This window comes from Leptodactylus fuscus, chromosome 4 (genome assembly GCF_031893055.1).
Source record: "Leptodactylus fuscus isolate aLepFus1 chromosome 4, aLepFus1.hap2, whole genome shotgun sequence".
Taxonomy (NCBI): domain Eukaryota; kingdom Metazoa; phylum Chordata; class Amphibia; order Anura; family Leptodactylidae; genus Leptodactylus; species Leptodactylus fuscus.
In genome coordinates, this window is record NC_134268.1 from 47,890,193 (window position 1) to 47,915,699 (window position 25,507).

The 25,507-nt window shown below is 44.3% G+C and overlaps 1 protein-coding gene across 1 annotated transcript; it reads left to right on the forward strand.

Annotated features, from left to right (window-relative positions):
* Nucleotides 1-1,769: 1,769 nt before the first annotated feature.
* LOC142201291 (lymphocyte antigen 96-like) lies at nt 1,770-17,516 on the forward strand. The gene is made up of 5 exons (XM_075272126.1): nt 1,770-1,875; nt 7,689-7,775; nt 8,443-8,571; nt 11,050-11,105; nt 16,276-17,516. The coding sequence occupies exons 1-5, from the start codon at nt 1,770-1,772 to the stop codon at nt 16,369-16,371; spliced, it is 474 nt and encodes a 157-aa protein (XP_075128227.1). The 3' UTR covers nt 16,372-17,516.
* The last annotated feature ends 7,991 nt before the right edge of the window (nt 17,517-25,507 follow it).

Below are 25,507 nucleotides of genomic sequence, written 5' to 3' on the forward strand. Positions count from 1 at the left end.
CTTTAAAACGGACTGATACACATACTGATTGTATACTGACACCTGTTTATGCTGATAGCAAACGCTGTCCCCTAGAGGACAGATAAGGGGATTAAAAGTAGAAAATTGTAAACAGAGTAGAGATAAGAACATTTATTATATATCACTAGCAGTACCCGCGACTTCGTCCGCGGAGGCGTGAGTTATTGTGCGACCTATTTGCATGGGGGACCCGTGCCCCTCCCCCGCTTGCCGTGTGGCCACTGTGGGCCTTTTCCTACACCAGTGCACCCATGTAGCCTCGGGGCCCAAACCTTGTCCCTCTACCTCGTGGGCCCCTTCCAAACCCTCCCCCCCCCGTACCGCAACATGCGAGGCCGGCGTCGCGCATCCCAGGCCGGCTTCACTGTTTGCCGCCGTGTGCCGAGGTGACAGGGGCGTCCAGGGTCTGCAGAGTGTGCCGCGCAGTGCCCTCTATCTCTTCCACCACCCGTGGACTAAACGCTGCAGGGTGCAAGCCGGGCTCCAGTGCTGCTGGCGTGAGCGGCTCTCGGTTTCCAGCATGCAGGACGCCATTTTCGTCAGGCCAATGCGCAGCCAGCTTGTGCCGCTCTAGCTCCGCCCCCTGCAGTCGCCTGTGCCAATGTGAGCACACCATCTGAGGTCCTGCTGCCTAAACAGACTGGGAATTCAGTGGCTGCGGCTGGCAAACGCGACTATATACGGTGATAGTGAGGCGCCCTGTAAACCTTCCCACCCCCGGGGTTCCGCCTGACTCACCGCTGAACGGCGCGCGACGAGCTACAGCACGGGCGGCGTCTGCGGCTCTCAGCTGCTGGCTTGTAGGACGCCATTTTCTTCGCCGTATGTGGTCGTGACGTCATCTCAGGTCCAGGTGATTGTGAGGTGCCTATCGTCTATTCCTGGTGCCATTCTAGGTATGTGCGAAATTTGAGTGAAATGTGTTTGGCCGTTGCGGCGTGATTGTGGAACAAACATCCAAACACACATACTTTCACATTTATAATATTAGTAGGATTATCTCTACTCTGTTTCCAATTGCTACTTTTAATCCCCTTATCTGTCCTCTAGGGGACAGACCGTTTGCTATCAGCATAAAAAGGTGTCAGTATACAATCAGTATGTGCATCAGTCCGTTTTTAGTCTCAAACTGGATTCAAACGGACGGATGGCATACTGATGTGTGAACCAGCATTAGTGTTAGTCTTATATAATACAAGGAGGACTGTCAATGCAACTGAAAGGAACCAGATTCCTTGAACGCTAATTTCAGACATATGTGCTGCTTGCTCACGCAGAGTAGACTACAATAGCTGTATATGGGGAGGAATTGTATGTTCCAAACGAATGCAACCAACATTTGCCACTTTGTAAGTGGTGTTGTACGGGTGAGCACCTGGAGGGATTGGGATTTATCCCACAACAATCGTTTCACTGTATTCTAGGTTGCTATAGGCTCTACTCTGTCTATTTCTGTCTATGGGTGTGGCGAGTAATATTACACATTTTTTAATAAGCACTAATGAAAGTTACATTTTATATACATCCCGATTGACGGAAGTGAATCATCCACATTTTATATTTTTTGTCAGAAGGACGAAAAAAAACTACCAAACCATGAGCTGGATTGTGTATTATGGGAGGAGTAATCTCTGAATCAAAGGAACTGGAAAATTACAAAAGAGGAACTTGTCCTTTAGTTACTTATTATATGTCTAGATCAAACAATATAGCACAGATCGCTGCTGCTGGGCCTTCATGATTCTGAGATGTTTCACGTTCTACTGTTCCTTCTTGGATTTGTGGCTGTGGAAACTAATAGGAGACATCTGATTTGTAGTGCACCAAAGGTAGAGGCATTTTATGAGATGTGTGGTAAGTCATATAGTCCTTTCTACTCTGTTACGGTACAATGTATAATATATTATGCTCCAGGGTACTGCACTAGTTTTCTTTTTGAATATGTTCTCATAAAATCCATTGAGAGAATGCTGTATTGGTGATTTCTCTTCTCCTAGAATGGACCATTGGAAAGCAATACGCTAGGTAGGTATAACTAGCAAAGTCTGGGACCCTTAACAGACTTTTCAATTGGCCCCCCACCCCCACACAGGATAGTGCCCCATTTATACATTGCATAATGTCCCACACTGTCCTACACACAGTATAATGTCCCAAAGTAGCCCCTCCACACAGTATAATGTCCCATTGTGGCCTCTACAGTGTTTGTTATAAATATTGCAAATATTTCACATTCAGACATTTGACCTGATAAACAGAGAGATTTATGGACTTCTAGTTGGTAGTAACATGGATACATGCTACCATACAGATATATTGTGAAAAATTATGAAGTTGATTGGGACATCTTCAGGGTTCAACAGCTAGAAGAAAAACAGAGGCAAAGGAGGTGATTCTCAAAATTACCAGTTTGTGACCAAAAGGACTCTATCTGAAGGAAAGTTCTCAATATGGGTTAGGTACCCATTACAGTGCAACCATAGAAGCATCATTTTGGACAATTAGGGTAACTATGGTGTGTCCTTGTGGGCACCAAATGGGTCCTGTGTAATTAATAGAGGTTTGGGCCAGTTTTGGTTAAGATCCCGCTCCTAGTGAAGCAAAAATGGTAACTCGGACCCAGAAAGTGACCTGGGTCCACAGGAGATATCATTTATAATCTCTCCAAAGAAGTAGTGGAGGGTAGATTCTGGCATTCCCCCAGTGTTCTAATAAAATGCAATATTTGATGAAGTTGGAAGGCCTCTCCATTTGGGAATTTGTATTTTTCTATATACTGTCATTTGGTCAATGGCAAAGTACCACCATAGAGGAGGATTGTAGACTAGGTTGAAAAGAATCATTAGGGAAAATTCTGTTGAGTGGGGTATCTACAAATGGTATCTACATTTCATATGAGACCATATAAAGAGCGACTGGTATAGTATACGAGCTTTCGTTTTAAATTTTGGTGAGAGTTGGTTCTGGTTCCAAAACATACCAGGAAGGTCCAAATGATACAGTGAAAACTGAAGTTGTATTCACAGTGGAGCCTGGGAGACAGGTTTACTGCATTTATAGTACTTGAGTAGATTAGGAACCGCAGCTTCCCCATTCTATAGAAGTATAGAAATTAAACAATATTCATTTTGACAGAATGCATACGGCCAACCCAGAAAAATTTCTTGAGGTCCCATCCTTCATCCCATATTGAGACATTTCATAAGTGAGGGGAAGTTAGACGTATACTTTGTCTCTCAAGTTCTACTCTAGTGGAGCGTGGGAGCCACCTTTACTGCATAATAATACTTGAGTAGATCAGGAACTGAGATTCTATATAATATGAGTGCACCCTCACAGCTGTCATGTTTATTGGACCATGTGAATTGAAAGATATCTTTTGAGGGTTTACCATTCGGGGACAAATTGGCAAGCCGGGAAATAAGGATAGAATTTTAGACAATATTCATTTTGACAGAAGTAATACGACCAACCCAGGAAAATATCTGAAGGTCCCATCCTTTATCCCATCCTTGAAATGTTTCATAAGTGAGTAGTTACAATTATACTTTGTCTCGAGGGTTATTATTATTAGTAGTAGTAATTATTTTCATAGCACCATTAATTCCATGGTACTGTACATTTGAGACCTGGTTCACATCTGAGAGTAAAGTAGTGCTTGAAGTACTTTTCTCTCCGCATGACTCATGTGGACACAGTGCAGAAAACACACGGACCCCATTATAGTCTTTGGGGTCCATGTGCTTTCATTGCTCACCGCTTTTTAATGCGTTCAGTATTCCATTCGGGGGGTCCCTAAGTGGACAACCCGAACGGAATACTGCATGCAGATGTGAATTGGGCCTAAGAGGGTTTACAGAATATACAAAACAAGCACAGTGCTCATCGTGACCAACTGCTACAGAGGGATAGAGGCCATTGCCTGCAAGGCTTACAATCTATGAGAGAAGGAGATTTGGGTGACTGTAAATTGCAGGTGTGTGATATATTTTGGTGGAGTCGTAAAAGCCAAAGGTTAGTTGTACAGCTTATGAACATGTGCAATAATATTACTAAAAAGGGATGCACCTGCAAATTTGTCCGGTAGGGTAAATAATTGGCCTGTTCATGGTTATCAGCAAACCATCTTCGAACAGACTCGCTTTGCTAAAGGTTTTATCGTCAAGGTGAAAAGGGTCAGAGGGCACTCTTGCATTGGGTGAGCTACCCTGGAGGGAAGTTTTAGAGAGGGAATAGTGATTCTTCCCTCAAAATTTTGGACCATTCTCATTGGACCCTATTTCTAGCATGCCATCAAACCTCACAGTCCACAAAGCCGTAGCCAATCCAGGATTTTTTTTTTTGTAGATTGTGAGCCCCATATAGGAATCACAATATTTTTTCTATCAGTATGTCTTTGTAGAACAGGAGGAAATCTGTGCAAACACAGGGAGAACATACAAACTCCTTGCAGATGTTGTTCCTGGTAGGATTTGAACCCAGAGCTCCAGTTCTGCAAGGCTACAGTGCTAACCACTGAGCCACCGTGTAACCCCTCCAATCCTGGAATTTGATATGTTTTACATGTTTTGCTAAAATCTACTCTTATGAGGGATTCTATTCAGAGTATTGAATGACAATGGGTTTCCACATTCAGGTTCTGTTCAGGTATTTTGTTGTTGTTTATGAAGAGAAAACCAGGGGTGGAATAAAATAGCACCTGTCCAATATACTTTCTTCCTTACTAGTTGTGAACTATTTAAATATAGGTGCATCACAATGAATTAAAATATCATCGAAAAGTGGATTTATTTCAGTAATTCATTAATTAAGTATTTCATATTGTAATTTATTTGATTAGATTACACACAGAATGATCTATTTCAAGGGTTTATTTCTATGCATGTTCTGATTATGGCTTTACAGCAAATGAAAACCCAAATGTTTCTAACTCAGAAAATGAGAATATTGTGAAAAAATTTACCGGCCAAGTTTTCCTGGTGAGCCCTGATGAAGCCCTTGAAGAGAGTGATACACATGGGGACCGTCTTCCACACTCACCTCCTGGGATCCGTGCCTCAGTGGTACTAATATTATTCATATTCCAATCGGCGCATGTCCTATGTTCTCATTTACTATTGTTTTTTCATTATTAGGTTTTTGGTGTACTCTAGGTGAAGTTCTGCTGTCTTTTGATTACTTATTGTATTCTTATTGTGTTTCGATATTTGATATTCGTTTCGAGTAGCCCCTCAATATTCGACTACTAGAATCGAATATCGAACCCCATTATAATCTATGGGGGGAAAATGCTTGTTTCAGGGGTAGGCAACATTCGATCAAATTATACTTACCAAGTCCACGAGTGAGGGTCGGGCTGGATCCTCCGCAAAGTCTTCTCTGTGCAGCGTTCCCGCGGCGTCTTCCGGCTCTAAATTCACTCTGCCAGGCATTGGGCCTGGGCAGAGCCGACTGTGCATGCCCGCACTACAAGCAGGCATGCACAGTCGGCTCTGCCCAGGCCCGATGCCTGGCAGAGTGAATTCAGAGCCGGAAGACGCCGCGGGGAAGCTGCACAGAGAAGACTTCTAAAGGTAGGAGAAGAACCACAGTTGATTGGCTGACTGTATAGCATTCGGCCAATCAATGCTGGTTCTGCATCGAACTTTTACATTAGAATAGTACTACTCACTCATCTCTAATAATGAGCTCCATACATAATCCATTATTTTGGGATATACATTTGGATCCCAGATCTTGTTGTTATTTTAATAGTTTTTAACATATATATGCCAATACAATAAATTTCCTCATTTTCATATAACTTGGGTTGAGCGTCTCACTAACATTTATGCTCTTTTTCCTTGGTTCAATACCTGCATGCTATCTTTGCATACATAGCTAACCTATTCCACCCACTACTAGCAGACTGGAAGAAGGGAGAAGCTGTTCCCAGATACAGGAAGACTTGGTAAATATTGATGGGGAAAGGAAGAGGGGGGAGTACTGGTGATGTTCCATTCCGGAAGCGGTGAAACAGAAGGTCACCGGATTATCAGAAAGTGTCCTTGGGTTGGTCACATGACCGCTCCAGGAATATTGGTAATTATACACTCACCGGCCACTTTATTAGGTACACCATGCTAGTAACGGGTTGGACCCCCTTTTGCCTTCAGAACTGCCTCAATTCTTCGTGGCATAGATTCAACAAGGTGCTGGAAGCATTCCTCAGAGATTTTGGTCCATATTGACATGATGACATCACACAGTTGCCGCAGATTTGTCGGCTGCACATCCATGATGCGAATCTCCCGTTCCACCACATCCCAAAGATGCTCTATTGGATTGAGATCTGGTGACTGTGGAGGCCATTGGAGTACAGTGAACTCATTGTCATGTTCAAGAAACCAGTCTGAGATGATTCCAGCTTTATGACATGGCATTGCATTATCCTGCTGAAAGTAGCCATCGGATGTTGGGTACATTGTGGTCATAAAGGGATGGACATGGTCAGCAACAATACTCAGGTAGGCTTTGGCGTTGCAACGATGCTCAATTGGTACCAAGGGGCCCAAAGAGTGCCAAGAAAATATTCCCCACACCATGACACCACCACCACCAGCCTGAACCGTTGATACAAGGCAGGATGGATCCATGCTTTCATGTTGTTGACGCCAAATTCTGACCCTACCATCCGAATGTCGCAGCAGAAATCGAGACTCATCAGACCAGGCAACGTTTTTCCAATCTTCAATTGTCCAATTTCGATGAGCTTGTGCAAATTGTAGCCTCAGTTTCCTGTTCTTAGCTGAAAGGAGTGGCACCCGGTGTGGTCTTCTGCTGCTGTAGCCCATCTGCCTCAAAGTTCGACGTACTGTGCGTTCAGAGATGCTCTTCTGGCTACCTTGGTTGTAACGGGTGGCTATTTGAGTCACTGTTGCCTTTCTATCAGCTCGAACCAGTCTGGCCATTCTCCTCTGACCTCTGGCATCAACAACGCATTTCCGCCCACAGAACTGCCGCTCACTGGATGTTTTTTCTTTTTCGGACCATTCTCTGTAAACCCTAGAGATGGTTGTGCGTGAAAATCCCAGTAGATCAGCAGTTTCTGAAATACTCAGACCAGCCCTTCTGGCACCAACAACCATGCCACGTTCAAAGGCACTCAAATCACCTTTCTTCCCCATACTGATGCTCGGTTTGAACTGCAGGAGATTGTCTTGACCATGTCTACATGCCTAAATGCACTGAGTTGCCGCCATGTGATTGGCTGATTAGAAATTAAGTGTTAACGAGCAGTTGGACAGGTGTACCTAATAAATTGGCCGGTGAGTGTATATACTGTATATTTTTTTAATTGAAGTAAATTAGAAGTTAGGCAGAGGGAGGGGGTTTAGTTTAGGCATTAATTCTTAGTTTATCCTGGACAACCCCTTTAAAATAGATCACTGTGTGTAAGAAACCTATGACTTTAATTTTGCAATAAATTACTGAAATAAATTAAGTTTTCACAAAGATTCTAACTTATTGAGCTGTACCTGTAGCTTTTGTTTGATTCAGATTCTTTCTTTTTTGGAAACAGCTGAAAGTTTGTAAATTTTGCAGCTAAACCCAACTTACAATTTGGGGTGGATAATTTTGCTTGTGAATGTATAAATACATCATCTCTCTGCTTCTTTCTCCTATAGATGACAGTTTTATACCAGTGGTTAATTTGGAACCTTGTGAGCTGAGCACGAAGGTACCACTGAATTGGTCTTTCACAGGGATTCCAAGTATGTTTAATGCAGAAATTATGTTCATATTATGAAGGGTTTTGCCAGCTGTATCCTTTAACAGGGATTGTGTTTCTCAATGTTGTGCCATATACCACAGGTCGGAGATTCATAAACTGGGAGTGTTCAGAGTACCACTTCTTCAGAAGCCCGTGTGCACATACCCACACATTGTAATTTCACAATCGTTGGTACTGTTTTAGTAATGCAAGTTGTGTAAGTCTCCAACCAGAGGTTAATTTCAGCTTCACTGGTTGTTGTTACTTATTCACTTATTATGGTAATAGAGGAGGATAATATCATCATTTATTATTCTTATTAATTCTGCTGAGAAGGGACGAAGCACCAAACATAGATTACCATGGGGAGCCATAGTAAATCTTTACATGGGGGCCACATTAAATTTTGCACACCACAACCATTATCAATACCTGTATATTATCAAGTAGTGTATATCAGTGGAAATGGGTCTCATGTGTTGTCAGGCTCTATAGCATACCGATACATGCTACCCCAATAATAGCACCAATATTAATGGGGTTGTATTGGATCAGTAAAATAAGTCTATTTTTTTTTCTCTAGAAACAGCACCACTCTTGCCCATTGTCTGTACCTGGTATTACAGCTCAGTCTTCAGTGATAATAACATTTGTTTATTGTGGCACAGAAAAGAACATTGACCGCTTATATTCTGTGGTGCAAGTTGCAAAGGAATCTGTGACAGTCTCAGAACGCAGATATGACTTATGTTCTGGAGCCGATGATGAATATGATTTCTGCGGTGCTCTAAAAGGAGGTAAGAGATAAACATGGGGACTTAGCCTGAGTTTCTTCTCAGTACACATGTGGAGACATTCTCTTCTTCAACAGAGTAGCACAAGTAACACTGATGTTCAGTAACACATCTCAGGATCATGTAGGCACAGATTATGTATTAACTTCTGCCTATAAAGTAGATCACTCCTTAAGGCTAAGGCCCCACAGGCCGTAATTGCAGCGCTAAAGTGTGAACGCACTGCGGTTCTTTCCGCAGCGCGTTCAACAGAAAGTTCGCTGAGTTTTCCTCCTCTGACTTTCTATTACAATTATATCTATGGGAAAGCTGCCGCCGTTTCTGTAGATATAGTTGACATGCTGTGATTTGCAAAGCCGCAACGGCTTTGCAAATCGCAGCGTGTTCGCACTGCGATTTCTTCCGCAAAGTGGGCATGGGATTCGCATGAATCCGATCCCCTTTGCTTGCACTGTAAAACGCCGCGATTTTTCCCGCAGCGTCTCGCGTTTACGTCCTGTGGGGCCCTGGCCTAAGACTACTTTCACACAAACAATCCATTTTGCTAACTATATAAAGAAGTTCATTTTGTTTTTGATTTGTGTCCCATCCATGTGTCATCCATTTTTCTGCATCCTAAAAAAAACCTAAATATTGTCTTCAGCAGTGGCGTAACTAAACTCTTGTGGGCCCCGATGCAAACTTTTGTCCCCTTCCTAAAGCTAATTCTTGATAGTGGTGGTTAAGAGTGCTGCAGTAATAACTCAAATACTTGAAAGAGATACAGCCTTAGTACCCGTGTATTTATCAATAATACAGTGACTCCATAGGGAGAGACCACCATATAGGTGTGTGGAGTCTTATTAAGCCATGAGCGCTCCACTGTGCAAAGGAACATGGGAAGAATATGCAAATCTGACTTCCATGATGTAATTAGGATGCAAGTGCCTCAAGTATGCACACCAATAGAGGGCGCTGACTGAGAATGTGCAAGTCTGTCTTCCATGATGTAATTAGAAAGACAGAGTCTCAGTCAAGCAAGCCTATAGAGGGCGCTCCCTTTAACATCATGCCGACCTTCTCAGAGGCCGGTCTCTCCCTATGGAGTGACGATATCCCCTTAACCCTGTCTAAGCCTCTCACCTCTGCTACATCAGTCCTCTCTGTGCCAAGCTGATGAGATGCAAGTACGTTGAAACAGCTGTTGTTGGCTGAGAAGATTGTATCTGGTATAATCCCAACATCTTTGCAAACAAAGGCCTCTGAGAAGGTCGGCATGATGTTAAAGGGAGCGCCCTCTACAGGCTTGCTTGACTGAGACTCTGTCTTCCTAATTACATCATGGAAGACAGACTTGCACATTCTCAGGCAGTGCCCTCTATTGGTGTGCATACTTGAGGTACTGGCATCCTAATTACATCATGGAAGTCAGATTTGCATATTCTTCCCATGTTCCTTTGCAGTGGAGCGCTCACGGCTTAATAAGACTCCACACACCTATATGGTGGTCTCTCCCTATGGAGTGACAATATGCCCTTAACCCTGTCTAAGCCTCTCACCTCTGCTAGATCGTTCCTCTCTGTCCTAAGCTGACGAGATGGAAGTACATCGAAACAGCTGTCCTTGGCTGAGAAGACTGTATCTGGTATAATCCCAACATCATTGCAAACAAAGGCCTCTGAGAAGGTCGACATGATGTTAAAGGGAGCGCTCTCTGTAGGCTTGCTTGACTGAGACTCTGTCTTCCTAATTACATCATGGAAGACAGACTTGCACATTCTTAGTCAGCGCCCTCTATTGGCGTGCATACTTGAAGCGCTGGCATCCTAATTACATCATGGAAGTCAGATTTGCATATTTTTCCCATAATACAGTGAGTGAGCAGTGCAGCCTCCAGCATGTAAACAATATTGGGACAGTGTTACGTGCACTACAGTGGCCCCCAAAAAAGTATTATGTGCTCTGTAGTGGCCAACACACAATATTACTTGCTCCGCAGTGGCCCCCAAACAGTATTACATGCTCCACAGTGGCCTCCAAACAGTATTACGTGCTCAAAAGCAGCAAACACACAATATTACTTGCTCCGCAGCGGAGAAACACACAGTATTATGTGCTCCACAGTGGCCCCCACACAGTATTATATGTCCAAAGTAGCCCCCACACAGTATTATATGTCCAAAGTAGCCCACACACAGTATTATATGTCCACAGTGGCCCACACACAGTATTATATGCTCCAGCCTGCTGATAGATCTCCTGGTCTCCCAGTGGGCCAGTCTAATGCTGGGTGTACAGCTCTGGCTCTACAGGGTGGCACAGCCTAATGTTACATTGTTTGTTGATTTGGTGTTTTCCACAGACAAGCAATATGAGGATGTTGGATAAAAAATAGATTTATAATACGTGCAATGACTATGATTGTACATTTGACATTGAGTAGAAATAAATATGGTATTTTTGTTCTTTTCCACATTTTACTAATGGTTTATTTTGTTACAGAGACAGTGAGCTATTCATCTCGAAGTCGTATTGTGAAGAGGATGCTGTTTTTGGAGGTATTGTGGTGCTATGTTACTTCTTAACTGTACTTTATAGGTAGGTTTACTTTTACCTCTGTTGTTCTATCTTATGGGGGGGTGTTTTTGGGCACAATTTCTGTTTCAGAAAAACCACAATTTTTTTTTTTTTGCAACTGTTTCTTCTTGTGTTCATCCTTCATAGCAGGATGGCTTTATCATTACTATTAAGGAATAACTAACTATATAAACATAATCCTTAGCACACTAGGTTCACTAGGATGACAATAACGGGGTCCACTGAGAGTCCATTGTTTTAATACTGAATCTGGCAGAAGAAAACGTCCTTCATGTACGATTTTTAGGCGGGCATTGTGGCAGAGTTTAAAACAGACTCTGGCGCAGATGTGAGCATAGCCTTAGGCTGGGCCTATATGTACAAAGCCTTGAGGATAGGGCTACACTCCAACTTTACCTGCAACAGTCATCACACATCCAAAGATCACTGAATCACCCTGCAACATCACAACTAATGTGACTGAATAGAGTTGCGATGGATGTTGAGACAGAGTTGTTCTGTAGCCCTAGCCTCACCTGCCAACTACGTTAATGGTTACAACTTTTCGACAATGAAAAAGGGTTGTTTTCATGCATCAAAAGTCCATTAGAGTAAAATATGAACTGGGGAGAATTGGAGCCCTAACCTGGTTCTGCTACTGGAAAGCCACTGTTCAACTTGCAGATGACAGGCCACATCAGGCCTATTGCCTACCAACTGCATGGGATAAGTGGTAAATTTTAGTACTTACCTGTTTGCTTTCCAGCCCTTCCTGCTTTAGGTGCACTTGACGTTACCGCAGTGCGCCTGGATCAGAGAGTCAGAGTGGGACTTGGAGCAGGAAGGTAAATGATGAGCTAATCAGTGGCTTCAGGGATTACTGGAGAGGGACCGGTGACATCACTCACTTTTGTCACTGGTTTCTTACCAATGATGAGCAAATAGTGGCCTCAGAAGTCTTGACTAGGGAAAATGTGCTAGTTGAGCCGAGTGGCTAACCCCAACCTAAATATACCTGCTAATTCCCCATAAAAGACACGACACCAGAGGTTAGAAGTAAAGGCCACAGCAGCATTTATTAATTACAACTCCAATTGACCTAAATTACCATAACCAACGATTAGCATAAAGAACATCACTTTATTAACATAAATTTGCATAACATTTTCTAACATTTCCAGAATTTTCATAACCTTTTATACCAGAAGGAGGGGGCTCTGAAGGCACTAACCCCAAGACACCTCGACATCCTCCGATTATTACCCCCGGCCGTGATCCACCTAGCCCGGGGGTACCAACATCGGAGAGTAAAACGTCCTGGATACCCTGACCACAGGACTGTTCTCAAAACTGGTTCCCTTACCAGTATCCGAACTACCGAGTGGGTGAAGCTAACCCCTTAGTCGTCCACCCCCATTGTACCTCCAAAGACCCCTCCTGTGCACACCACGATGGGCAAGTGTTACCCCTTACACGCACTCGTCTCCCCACACCTGCACAGCATGCTGAATACCCTCACGGATATCCAACAGCCAAATATCCTGCCCAATGGCATTCAAGTGCACACCATCCGACCGACACAGTTCAGGAGAGGGCTTCTCCAATTCTCTGTGTCGCACCACCAGGCCACCGCTCTGAGTTACAAATCGGCCCACCACCTGGTTAATCTTTTCCCTAGCCCTATCAATGCCCGCAACAGAACGAGCATGCCTCCATTGAAGCCTCACCACTATGTCCAACCATACTATAAGTATACCCGGGAAGGAGGACGACAGATGTAGGAGATCCAACTTTATGTCCCACTAATAAACTTATTTGGCTCCTTTTTGGGCACCACCCCCAAGGGGGATACCCGCAAATTATCCAAGGGGGGCCGCGCAAACAGCCCCGCCATATGACCAAGATCCACCTCTTTCAACAATTTGTCCCACACCACCTGTGGATGCGCTAGCGCCGATGCCAAGTTCTGCGGTTCCCCCCCCCCAACCCCCCTATTAGAAGAAAGGATCCTGAAGTCCACTGAGAACCCCTCCAACAACCTTGACGCCGCTGCTCTATTTGGATAAACCCCAAGCAGTTCCGCCATCTTTTCCACCCTCACCGAAATCACCCCTCTTTTGGTCACCTGGAGAGGGTGTGTGCCCCCCTGCAGCCGGAGCACTCGTGCTTGAACCAGCAATCACTACCGAATTTGCACTGGCCTTCATTAAATTGCCAGCAACATCCCTTCCCGACTGCCGCCGCTCGACCCGATCCGGCTCCTGACCCGCCTGTTCACTCACGAAAGGACTGCCCCCCCACCACTACGCAGAGCAGCCATCAGCTTCATTCACGAACTAATATCCTTATGGTCCCAATGAAGGGAAGGACGAACCTTCTTTTGTCTGAAAAGCTCGTCGTACCGTAACCACGCATTCCCCCCATACACCCAGTACGCTTCACCGATGGAGTCCAAATAACAAAACAGGGCCGAACAATTCTCCGGCGCCTTCTCACCCACCACACTAGCTAGCAATAGAAAGTATAGAATGACAGGCTGGAGCCTTCACAAGGCTCCCGGCTGTCATAGCAACAGTACGCAGAACCCAAGCACTACAAGTCACAGCACAAATAAGAAAAAAAATTGTGCCGTGACTTGTGCTTTGGGAGGACAGCTCCTCTGCCACCCCCCACATGTGCTTCACATAGTACCATTAGGGGTAGCACATGTGGGGGAGGAGCAGCCAAGTGTGCTGCCCCTAATGGCTGCTACCCCTTCCGCCACCCCTGGTCCCAGCACTAGATATTCTGCCATTGTGATCCCCTTACAGTAAATGTCTGCTCCCTCCCTTACCTTGTCCCATCAGGAATGACTTCTCCATGGTATGGTTTCTTTTATCTGCTGCCCCTCCCCCACCTTTCACTGATCGCTTGTCCCGGCTCCTGAATGAGGTGGGAACAGACCGGGTTCAGGGACAAGCAGCAGATAAAAGAAACAATACCATCAAGATGTCACAAATGGCAGAGTGATTCCTGCTGAGACAAGGTAAGGGAGGGGCAGACATTACTAGGGATCACAATGACAGAATCTTTAGTGCTGTGACCAGGGAAGGGAGGAGAGGAGGAGGAGGAGTTAATAATATAATAATAATACATTTTATTTATATAGCGCCAACATATTCCGCAGCGCTGTACAATTTATAGGGTTCAGATACAGACATACATAACAAAGAACGTCATTTCACACAATGGGACTGAGGGCCCTGCTCAAAAGAGCTTACAATCTATGAGGTAGAGAGGGTGACACAAGAGGTAGCAGGGGCGGCATTGCTTATACAGTGTTCAGACAATTTTGTGCATTAGGAATTGTGATAGGCTTGTCTGAAAAGATGCGTCTTTAGTTTGCGTTTGAAACTGTAGAAGTTGGGAGTTAATCTGATTGTCCGGGGTAGAGCATTCCAGAGAAGTGGTGCAGCTCGGGAGAAGTCTTGTATACGAGCATGGGAGGTTCTGATAATAGAGGATGTAAGTGTTAGGTCATTGAGTGAGCGGAGAGCACGGGTTGGGCGGTAGACAGAGATGAGGGAAGAAATGTAGGGAGGTGCGGCATTATGGAGAGCCTTGTGGATGAGAGTAATAACTTTATATTTTATTCTATAATGAATAGGCAGCCAATGTAGCGACTGGCACAGACCGGAGGCATCGCTGTAGCGTCTAGCCTGATAGATGAGCCTGGCCGCTGCATTCAGAATAGATTGTAGAGGAGAGAGTTTAGTGAGGGGAAGACCGATTAGTAAGGAATTACAGTAGTCAAGGCGAGAATGAATCAGAGAGACAATAAGTGTCTTTAGTGTATCTCTGGTAAGGAAAGGGCGTATTCTGGAGATGTTTTTGAGGTGGAGGTGACATGAACGTGCGAGTGATTCAATATGAGGGGTGAAGGAAAGGTCTGCGTCAAATATGACCCCAAGGCAGCGGGCATGCTGCCTAGGAGTTATAGTAAGGCCTGAGACTGCAATGGATATATCAGGGACAGATCTGTTAGATGGTGGAAACAGTAGTAGTTCAGTCTTAGAGAGATTTAGTTTCAGATAGAGCGAGGACATGATATTAGAGACAGCAGAGAGACAGTCACTGGTGTTCTGAATGAGTGCAGGGGTGATGTCACGGGAAGATGTGTATAATTGGGTGTCATCAGCATAAAGATGGTACCTGAAGCCAAATCTGGCGATGGTTTGTCCAATGGGGGCTGTGTAGAGAGAAAAGAGCAGGGGGCCGAGGACCGAGCCCTGAGGAACCCCAACAGCAAGGGAAAGAGGGGAGGAAACAGAGCCCGCAAATGATACACTGAAAGTGCGGCCTGAGAGATAAGAGGAGAACCAGGAGAGCGCAGTGTCATTGAGGCCAACTGAGCGGAGCATAGTGAGGAGAAGTTGATGGTCAACAGTGTCAAAAGCTGCAGAGAGGTCCAGAAGAATAAGAAGAGAGAAGTCACCATTGGATTTAGCCAGGAGTTTGTGCTTACCTTTCGAAAAGTTCCTCTCCTTCTCCTCCAGCTTCTCATTCTTTTTCCGTCCATGCACAAGGGGCGGAGTTGTAGTTAATGGGAGCGGGGCAGGCTCATAAACGGACTGTATAACAGGATGCATCATGTCTGGCATCCGCTCACATAGAGAAGTGAAGGAAAAGGAGAACGGTCCGTCACAGATCTGTTGTAGGTAAAGGACAGAAAAGCGTAGTAGTACACGCCTTTGTGTCCGTTTGAAATAACGGAGGGGGACATTTTCAAGCCACAACTGAGTATTTTTTTTTCATTGGAGTCAATGGGTCTGCTGAATGACATGTTTTTATAAGGTAAACAGCTGTAAAAACGCGTCAATCATGCGGACCTGAAAAACGCGATGTGAAAGCACCCTAAATTATGGAACAATATACAAGGCCCTAGTTACATTCTCCACTGACTTGACTGGATAGATTTTGAATGTTATATGCACCACACTGAAAGTTATACACATTTGTTATGGAGGATATTGCTGTGGATATAACTGTATGTCCTGGCCCATTGGCTAAAACTGATCTCGTATTACATGCAACAAGCAATACTTGATAAGTGTGTGAGGCCTGAATATTGACAATGATCATTACTCATTTGTTTCTTCTTCTGTTTCCCAGGGTGTATACACTTTTAAGGTGAAGCTATTTGTGGGTGAAGAAGAACTGCTGGCATGTTTTCTTGTAACATTGAAAGTTAAAGCTCCAGTTATATAATAGGAACCCGGCAAACAAAGATCTGTACTATTACTTCTTATTACATCTTACTACCTAAACTATTTTGTGTTTATGAAAAGTTTTCCCGGGTGCTCGTGCGTCCATAAAATCGCAGTCATTCATAAATACTGAGTGACATCCCCATCCAGTCTGATGTCACATCCACCAGTCATGTGTCTTACTTAGAGATACTAACGGAAATTTGTCACTAAACCACACACAGGTTCTTAAGGATTCGGAGTTTAGTGCCCCAATAGTCCTGTTGTAAAGGTAACCATGCCAGCAGTGAAAATAAAAACAACCAAAAACCTTTATACTTACCTAGTGTCTATACTCCCAGCAAGTGCTCAGTTGTTCGGTGAACCTGCGCCGCACCAGGCCATGGGCGCATGTGCAGTATAATCACAATGGACTTCCCTGACTTCACTGAACAACTGGTGCCTGGAGCATCAGAGATGAGTCCAGTGCAACTCATTGGACTCATCTCTAGGTAAGTATAAAGGTTTTATTTTAATGCAGGTACAGACAGTTTTATAGCAGGGCTATTTGGGGTCCATTAGGGCCTGTGAGTGGTTTAGTGGTCCGAATTGCCCTGGCAGGTTCTCTTTAAGTGTCCTAATAGAGAGGTTGGCCCATAAACAACATTGATGACTTCTCCAGTGGGTATGTGATTAATGCTGGGGTCTGACTGCTGGCCCCCTATCCTCCCAGTCACAAGTGCAGGGATCCGTGAGTGATTGATAGTGTGAATAGTGCAGTAGTGCGAATTTGTGAGCACCAGTCCATTCACTTCTGAGGGACAGATGTACGCTAGACTCACACTAGCATTTGAGTCCCCCTTAAAATAGGTGGAGAAAAAGTCTTGCACCAATATAATCTATGGGGTCTACAAGTTTCTGTTATAAGTCGGCCCAAAGAATAGAAATCCGAATGCTAGTGTGAATCTGGCTAGTGTGAATCTACTGTACTTGGCTACCCGCCTGAGTCCCATTAAAGCAAATAGAATGGCGCTCACACTTATGCCCACCACTCTATTCTTTCATAAAGGCCACTCAGGGACCCCTGCTGTCATGGCCGTTGAGGTTTCCAGTAATCAAACCCTAAGCAATTTTACATTTATCACATATCCAATGGACTCTTGAGGGAACCGTATGGCATCACATAATGTTACATGAATTTATTTCTTCTACCAGCGTCTTTGAACTGGAACTGTGTAGCTTTGTATTAGTTCTCCCAAAAGTATTTTTGAATGAATATTAGATCAACTATTACTGGCTCCAGAAGCACGGCTCTTTCTAAATGCATTTTATTTGTGACTAATATCAGTTCTACTACCTGGATGATTTTGTCTTTTATCGTACACTGGATATAATATGTGTACTTCTTGCAGCTTTATCACTGTAATTGTAATTTTGTAATTGTGTTTATTTTACGTTGGAAAATTAAATTTATTTTCTCAATTTAAATCTGAATAAAATGTGAGCATTTATTTTTTTTAGTCTCTGACATTGTAAAGTGATGTGGAATATGTTGGTGCACAATGGCCCCCACACAGTATTATATGCTCCACAGTGATCCCCACACAGTATTATATGCTCCACAGTGGCCCCACACAGTATAAAATGCTCCCTAGAGCTGCTTGAGGTGTACCCCACGAAATAAAACAAACATCTGTGAGGTTCGTCAGTCCACTTCATTTCGATGCTATTATTATACTCTGGGGTCTCCACACACCCCAGAGTATAATAAGTAGAGGCTCAGGGTAGGTGAATAAAACTTACAATCACTTATACTCACCTTAACTCACCTCTCCTGGGCAGCCTCTCTCTGTCCGGCTGACTTCAGCATCTTTGGTCCTCTTCTGTCTGTGATTGGGGACCTCAGTCACTGGCCCGAAGAGCCCTAAAGAGGATGCTGGGATACATCAGAAGAGTGATGTATAAGTATTTGTTATTTTTAAGAACCTTCCCTGCGCAGGCTACTATTAGACAGAGGAACTTTGTATTACCTTATTTACATCAGTTTGTGGTTGGTAGTTAAATAAGTGGAGTTTTGTATAGTAAGCCTGGTACATATCTGCATTTTGTATTCCGTTCGAGGAATTCGCTTGGGGACCCCCCGAATGGAATACCGAACGCATTAAAAAGTGGTGAGCAGTGAAAGCACACGGACCCAATAGAGTATAATGGGTTCCGTGTGTTTTCTGCGCGGTGTCCACACGAGTCATGCGGAGAGTAAAGTAGTTCTTGCAGCACTTTTCTCTCCACATGACATGTCTGGACGCCGCACAGAAAACACACAAGCTCTATTATACTCTATGGGGTCTGTGTGCTGTCACTGCTTGTCAATGCGTTCAGTATTCCGTTCAGCGGTCCCCAAGCGAACTCCCCAAACAGAATACTGAACGCCGATGTGAACCGGGCCTTACATATTGATTCTTTTCACTTTGTTCCCTTTCTCCTACTTTCTTGATACATAGCACTTGGCACTTTCTTTCACTTAAAAGTAAGGGACAGTTTACCCTTACTATAACCTTATTTATCTCTACATAAACACGTCCCTTACACCTTCTTTATTACTTACTAACCGCTCTATCGAATAATGACTAAGGGATGCATGAAGTGCATTGTGATACTAACATTTGGGATGTGACATGTTCTCTCCCCCCTGTAAACAGCATTGTACTGTATGTTGTTTTTAGATGTTTGTATATTCTCTTATGCTTGCAAAATAAAGATTTTTCTTATATTAGTGTATTTCTATACAAACTGGGTTGAGCACCTCTTTAATATATGAATTTTTCCCTTGCTCTGGTTTATCTATACTGTTTTTTGTATTATTTGAGGCGCACCCCTGTTTATAAGTATTACAGATGAGACCTAGCACTAAACAGAATTCAGAGTCAGTAGCTGAAAAATCAGAAGAAAAACAATCTATCTGCAAAAAAACTGTGTGAATAGCTACATTCAAGGGCAGTGATGGCGACTCTATGGCACATATCACAGCTGACACGCCAAGACATTATGGGTGATATACACTCACCGGCCACTTTATTAGGTACACCATGCTAGTAACGGGTTGGACCCCCTTTTGCCTTCAGAAGTGCCTCAATTCTTCGTGGCATAGATTCAACAAGGTGCTGGAAGCATTCCTCAGAGATTTTGGTCCATATTGACATGATGGCATCACACAGTTGCCGCAGATTTGTCGGCTGCACATCCATGATGCGAATCTCCCGTTCCACCACATCCCAAAGATGCTCTATTGGATTGAGATCTGGTGACTGTGGAGGCCATTGGAGTACAGTGAACTCATTGTCATGTTCAAGAAACCAGTCTGAGATGATTCCAGCTTTATGACATGGCGCATTATCCTGCTGAAAGTAGCCATCAGATGTTGGGTACATTGTGGTCATAAAGGGATGGACATGGTCAGCAACAATACTCAGGTAGGCTTTGGCGTTGCAACGATGCTCAATTGGTACCAAGGGGCCCAAAGAGTGCCAAGAAAATATTCCCCACACCATGACACCACCACCACCAGCCTGAACCGTTGATACAAGGCAGGATGGATCCATGCTTTCATGTTGTTGACGCCAAATTCTGACCCTACCATCCGAATGTCGCAGCAGAAATCGAGACTCATCAGACCAGGCAACGTTTTTCCAATCTTCAATTGTCCAATTTCGATGAGCTTGTGCAAATTGTAGCCTCAGTTTCCTGTTCTTAGCTGAAAGGAGTGGCACCCGGTGTGGTCTTCTGCTGCTGTAGCCCATCTGCCTCAAAGTTCGACGTACTGTGCGTTCAGAGATGCTCTTCTGGCTACCTTGGTTGTAACGGGTGGCTATTTGAGTCACTGTTGCCTTTCTATCAGCTCGAACCAGTCTGGCCATTCTCCTCTGACCTCTGGCATCAACAACGCATTTCCGCCCACAGAACTGCCGCTCACAGGATGTTTTTTCTTTTTCGGACCATTCTCTGTAAACCCTAGAGATGGTTGTGCGTGAAAATCCCAGTAGATCAGCAGTTTCTGAAATACTCAGACCAGCCCTTCTGGCACCAACAACCATGCCACGTTCAAAGGCACTCAAATCACCTTTCTTCCCCATACTGATGCTCGGTTTGAACTGCAGGAGATTGTCTTGACCATGTCTACATGCCTAAATGCACTGAGTTGCGGCCATGTGATTGGCTGATTAGAAATTAAGTGTTAACGTCAGTTGGACAGGTGTACCTAATAAAGTGGCCGGTGAGTTGTACATTGGCAGCTACTTATTGTGATACTCGCCTGTCCATGCTCTTGTCTTGGCTGTTCTCTGTGGCCTCCTCCAGGCAGCGCTACACTGACATCACAGAATTGAAGAACACCGGGACGCTGCATACAGAGTCCTACAGTGCTTCAGCTTTGTCTATGGCGCACCCTGGAGGCAGCAGTGGAGGGCAGCCAGGACTGAAGATTGCTTTTCATTGAAGATTGCTTTCTATAGCCTGGTTGGATTCTTCACCTTCATTACTCCTGTTATGTTGCTTTATGTGACAAAAGGATATGTGATTCACTTATATTACAACAAGGAGAAGGATCTGTATACTACATAAGCTAAATGAGCAAGACGTTCACAATGATTTATACTGATGAATCCAATGTTATTTCCCGGTTCCAGAGATTCTCAACACCTTATGGGCTATGATAAACCCTTCACTTTTAAGCCATAAGACCTAAATCCCCCCTCTAAGGAAAGATAAATCCTGTTTCTATTTGCTATGTTACCAAGCTGCAGCCAAGAAAAAAAAAAAAAGTGCAGAAATGACCAAGGTGGAAAAGCATTGTATATTTTCTATCAGAGTTTTCCTCAGTGGACATTCTGCCTCTATTATACCTATACGGAAAACAACAACTTTTTTTAAAATGCAGCTTTTCCGTTGCAGATTTTTTACTGCAGTGTGTGGATGAGATTAAAGGAGTATTCCCACGTCGCATACTCACCAGTCTTCACTGCTGTAAAATCTTTTTTCTTCCTGGTTTCTTGCATCATTTGGTGGGCAGGGTTACACATGCAACCTGCTGTTTAGCTCTGCCCCCAATTAGCGTGTAGCTCTGCCCACCACATAGCATGATCCTATGGGGCAGCTGAAGGGCCTGTGATGTCATCAAAGGTCCTCAAAAACACTATGTGCACAATATTGGACTATGAAATACAGGCAGGAGAAACTCCATTCTGTGTTACATACAGAGACTGCCTGTCTCTGCCATAATGAACACAATTGAATTAGCTAGCCTGATAACTGGGAGAACAGAAGACGAGTTCAGAAATGAAAGCAGCTCCTCTCCCCTATCTGAGTGCAGGACCTAGGTCATGTGGTGTAGACACAGGAATAGCTAGCTACACAGGCTCGCTCCCTGCACTTAGCCCCTCCTCCCTCCCCCCTGAGAGCAGGCAGATACATCACTTGACTTTTGAGCAGATAATTCAGGGCTGTGTCAACAATGAATTGAATAAAGTAAGATCGTGGACAAACAAAGCAGTTTTGCTGAAGCAGTGTATTTAGGAAAAGTCTTAAATCCACATTAACAAGCAGTATAGATAAGATCCTTGTGATGGGACAACCCCTTTAAGTAGAATCCCATCCACATTGCAGGTACTGTTAAATGCAGCATCTTTTACAGCGTCTTTGCAACATGGTGCCCTGGCCTTAAGGTGTCGAATTCTTTTATGATTTGTAATATTTAGGTCATGTTGTATGACTGGAGCCATCATTTGGTGCCTGCTCCTACATAACATGGGTGTTTTTCATCAGTCCTAGAGTACATTGATTCTCAGCTTTTTCAAGTGAAGTATCCTCTGGTGAGAAAATGTCCTAACCAAGTACCCCAAAATAGCGATCATTTACAAATATTAATAAAATTGGGCTTTTTTGGATCTTTTGTTATCAATTATGTTAAGGACCCCTCAGTGCCACAAATATAGTGTAGAGATGAGCGAACAGTGTTCTATCGAACACATGTTCGATCGGATATCAGGGTGTTCGCCATGTTCGAATCGAATCGAACACCGCGTGGTAAAGTGCGCCAAAATTCGATTCCCCTCCCACCTTCCCTGGCGCCTTTTTTGCACCAATAACAGCGCAGGGGAGGTGGGACAGGAACTACGACACCGGGGGCATTGAAAAAAATTGGAAAAAGTCATTGGCTGCCGAAATCAGGTGACCTCCATTTTAGACGAATAGTGGATTTCAAATCCGGGTCATATGAGAATGTGAACTTTGTGACTATGAGACAGGGATAGCTGTACAGGCAGGGATAGCTAGGGATAACCTTTATTTAGGGGGGAATGTTATTAAAAATAACTTTTTGGGGCTCTATCGGGTGTGTAATTATGATTTTTGTGAGATAAACTTTTTCCCATAGGGATGCATTGGCCAGCGCTGATTGGCCGAATTCCGTACTCTGGCCAATCAGCGCTGGCCAATGCACTCTATTAGCTTGATGAAGCAGAGTGTGCACAAGGGTTCAAGCGCACCCTCGGCTCTGATGTAGCAGAGCCGAGGCTGCACAAGGGTTCAAGCGCACCCTCGGCTCTGATGTAGCAGAGCCGAGGCTGCACAAGGGTTCAAGCGCACCCTCGGCTCTGATGTAGGAGAGCCGAGGGTGCACTTGAACCCTTGTGCACACTCTGCTTCATCAAGCTAATAGAATGCATTGGCCAGCGCTGATTGGCCAATGCATTCTATTAGCCTGATGAAGTAGAGCTGAATGTGTGTGCTTAGCACACACATTCAGCTCTACTTCATCGGGCTAATAGAATGCATTGGCCAGCGCTGATTGGCCAGAGTACGGAATTCGGCCAATCAGCACTGGCTCTGCTGGAGGAGGCGGAGTCTAAGATCGCTCCACACCAGTCTCCATTCAGGTCCGACCTTAGACTCCGCCTCCTCCAGCAGAGCCAGCGCTGATTGGCCGAATTCCGTACTCTGGCCAATCAGCACTGGCTAATGCATTGTATTGGCATGATGAAGCAGTGCTGAATGAGTGTGCTTAGCACACACATTCAGCTCTACTTCATCGGGCTAATAGAATGCATTGGCCAATCAGCGCTGGCCAATGCATTCTATTAGCGTGAACTGAGATTGCACAGGGGTTCTAGTGCACCCTCGGCTCTGCTACATCAGATTGCTACATCTGATGTAGCAGTGCCGAGTGTGCATCAGATGTGTAGTTGAGCAAAACTGACTCAGCACTGCTAAGTCTCTGCATTCGCATAGGAATGCATAGGCCAGCCTTCGGCCAATCAGCGCTGGCTCTGCGGGAGGAGGCGGAGTCTAAGGTCGGACCTGAATGGAGACTGGTGTGGAGCGATCTTAGACTCCGCCTCCTCCAGCAGAGCCAGCGCTGATTGGTCGAGTTCCGTACTCTGGCCAATCAGCACTGGCCAATGCATTTCTATGGGGAAAAGTTAGCTTGCGAAAATCGCAAACTGACAGGGATTTCCATGAAATAAAGTGACTTTTATGCCCCCAGACATGCTTCCCCTGCTGTCCCAGTGTCATTCCAGGGTGTTGGTATCATTTCCTGGGGTGTCATAGTGGACTTGGTGACCCTCCAGACACGAATTTGGGTTTCCCCCTTAACGAGTTTATGTTCCCCATAGACTATAATGGGGTTCGAAACCCATTCGAACACTCGAACAGTGAGCGGCTGTTCGAATCGAATTTCGAACCTCGAACATTTTAGTGTTCGCTCATCTCTAATATAGTGTAATGCCCCCCCCCAGTGCCCCCACACTCAGTATAATAGCCCACTAGTGCCCCACATATAATATAATGACCCCACAGTGTCCCTTACATGTAATATGATGCCCTCCACATGTAAAATAAGAACCCCCACAATGCCATAGCAGCCCCCATATAGTATAATGTCCCATAGTGTCCGCGCCGTACAGTATAATGTCCCATAATGACCCCTCCATACACTATAATGTCCCTTAGTGGTCCCTCAACAAAGTATAATGCCTCATAGTGGCCTCTCAATGCAGTATAATGTCCCATAGTGGTCCCTCTACACAGTATAATGTTCCATAGTGGCCCCTGCTTGCAGTATAATGTCCCTAAGTGGTCCCTACATTAATAAATTGCCAACTCCATAGGGTAAGTAATAGGTAAGTAGCACTTTTATGTTTCATGGGAAGAATATGCAAATCTGACTTCCATGACGTAATTAGGAAGCCAGTGCCTCAAAAATGCACACCAATAGAGGGCGCTCACTGAGAATGTGCAAGTCTATCTTCCATGATGTAATTAGGAAGACAGAGTCTCAGTCAAGCAAACCAATAGAGGGCACTCCCTTTAACGTCATGCCGACCTTATCAGAGGCCTATGTTTGCAATGATGTTGGGATTTTACCAGGTACAGTCTCTCAGCCAAGGACAGCTGATTTGCATATTTTTCCCATGTTCCTTTGCACAGTGGCGCACTCATGGCTTAATAAGACTTCACACACCTAAATGGTGGTTCTCTCCCTATGGAGTGACGATATCCCCTTAACCCTGTCTAAGCCTCTCACCTCTGCCAGCTCAGTCCTCTCTGCGCCAAGCTGATGAGATGCAAGAACATCGAAACAGCTGGTGCCTTCCAATAAGATTTATGCAGACGACTGTCTGAAGAAAACATGCAAATTTCCACAGTCATTGATGATATAGGGCTGCATGTCAGGTACAGGCTCTTGGGAGATGGCTGTCATTAAATCTTCAATAAATGCACAGGTTTACATTGAAATTTTGGACACTTTTCTTATCCCATCTATCAAAAGGAGGTTTGGGGATGATGAAATCATTTTTCAAAATGATAATGCATCTTGCCATACAAGACTGCAAACAGTCCAGATTTCAATCCAATTGAAAATCTATGATGTAATAAGATTTACAAAAAAAAAATCTATGGTGGAAGTTAAAGAAAATGGTCCATGACAAGGCTCCTACCTGCAAAGCTGATCTGGCAACAGCAATGAGAGAAGGCTGGAGCCAGATTGATGAAGAGTTCTGTTTATCACTCATGAAGTCAATGCCTGAGAGACTGCAAAAATTTTATAAACAGATGTCAGAGACTGAAAAATAAATGCTCACATTTTACTCAGATTTAAATTG

Excerpts from the sequence above, each read along its gene's own strand:
- LOC142201291 (XM_075272126.1), top strand. The coding sequence starts at position 1,770 with ATGTTTCACGTTCTACTGTTCCTTCTTGGATTTGTGGCTGTGGAAACT. Across the intron at positions 1,876-7,688 it reads GGCATTTTATGAGATGTGTG|ATGACAGTTTTATACCAGTG; the intron begins GTAAGTCATATA and ends TTTCTCCTATAG. Across the intron at positions 8,572-11,049 it reads CTGCGGTGCTCTAAAAGGAG|AGACAGTGAGCTATTCATCT; the intron begins GTAAGAGATAAA and ends ATTTTGTTACAG.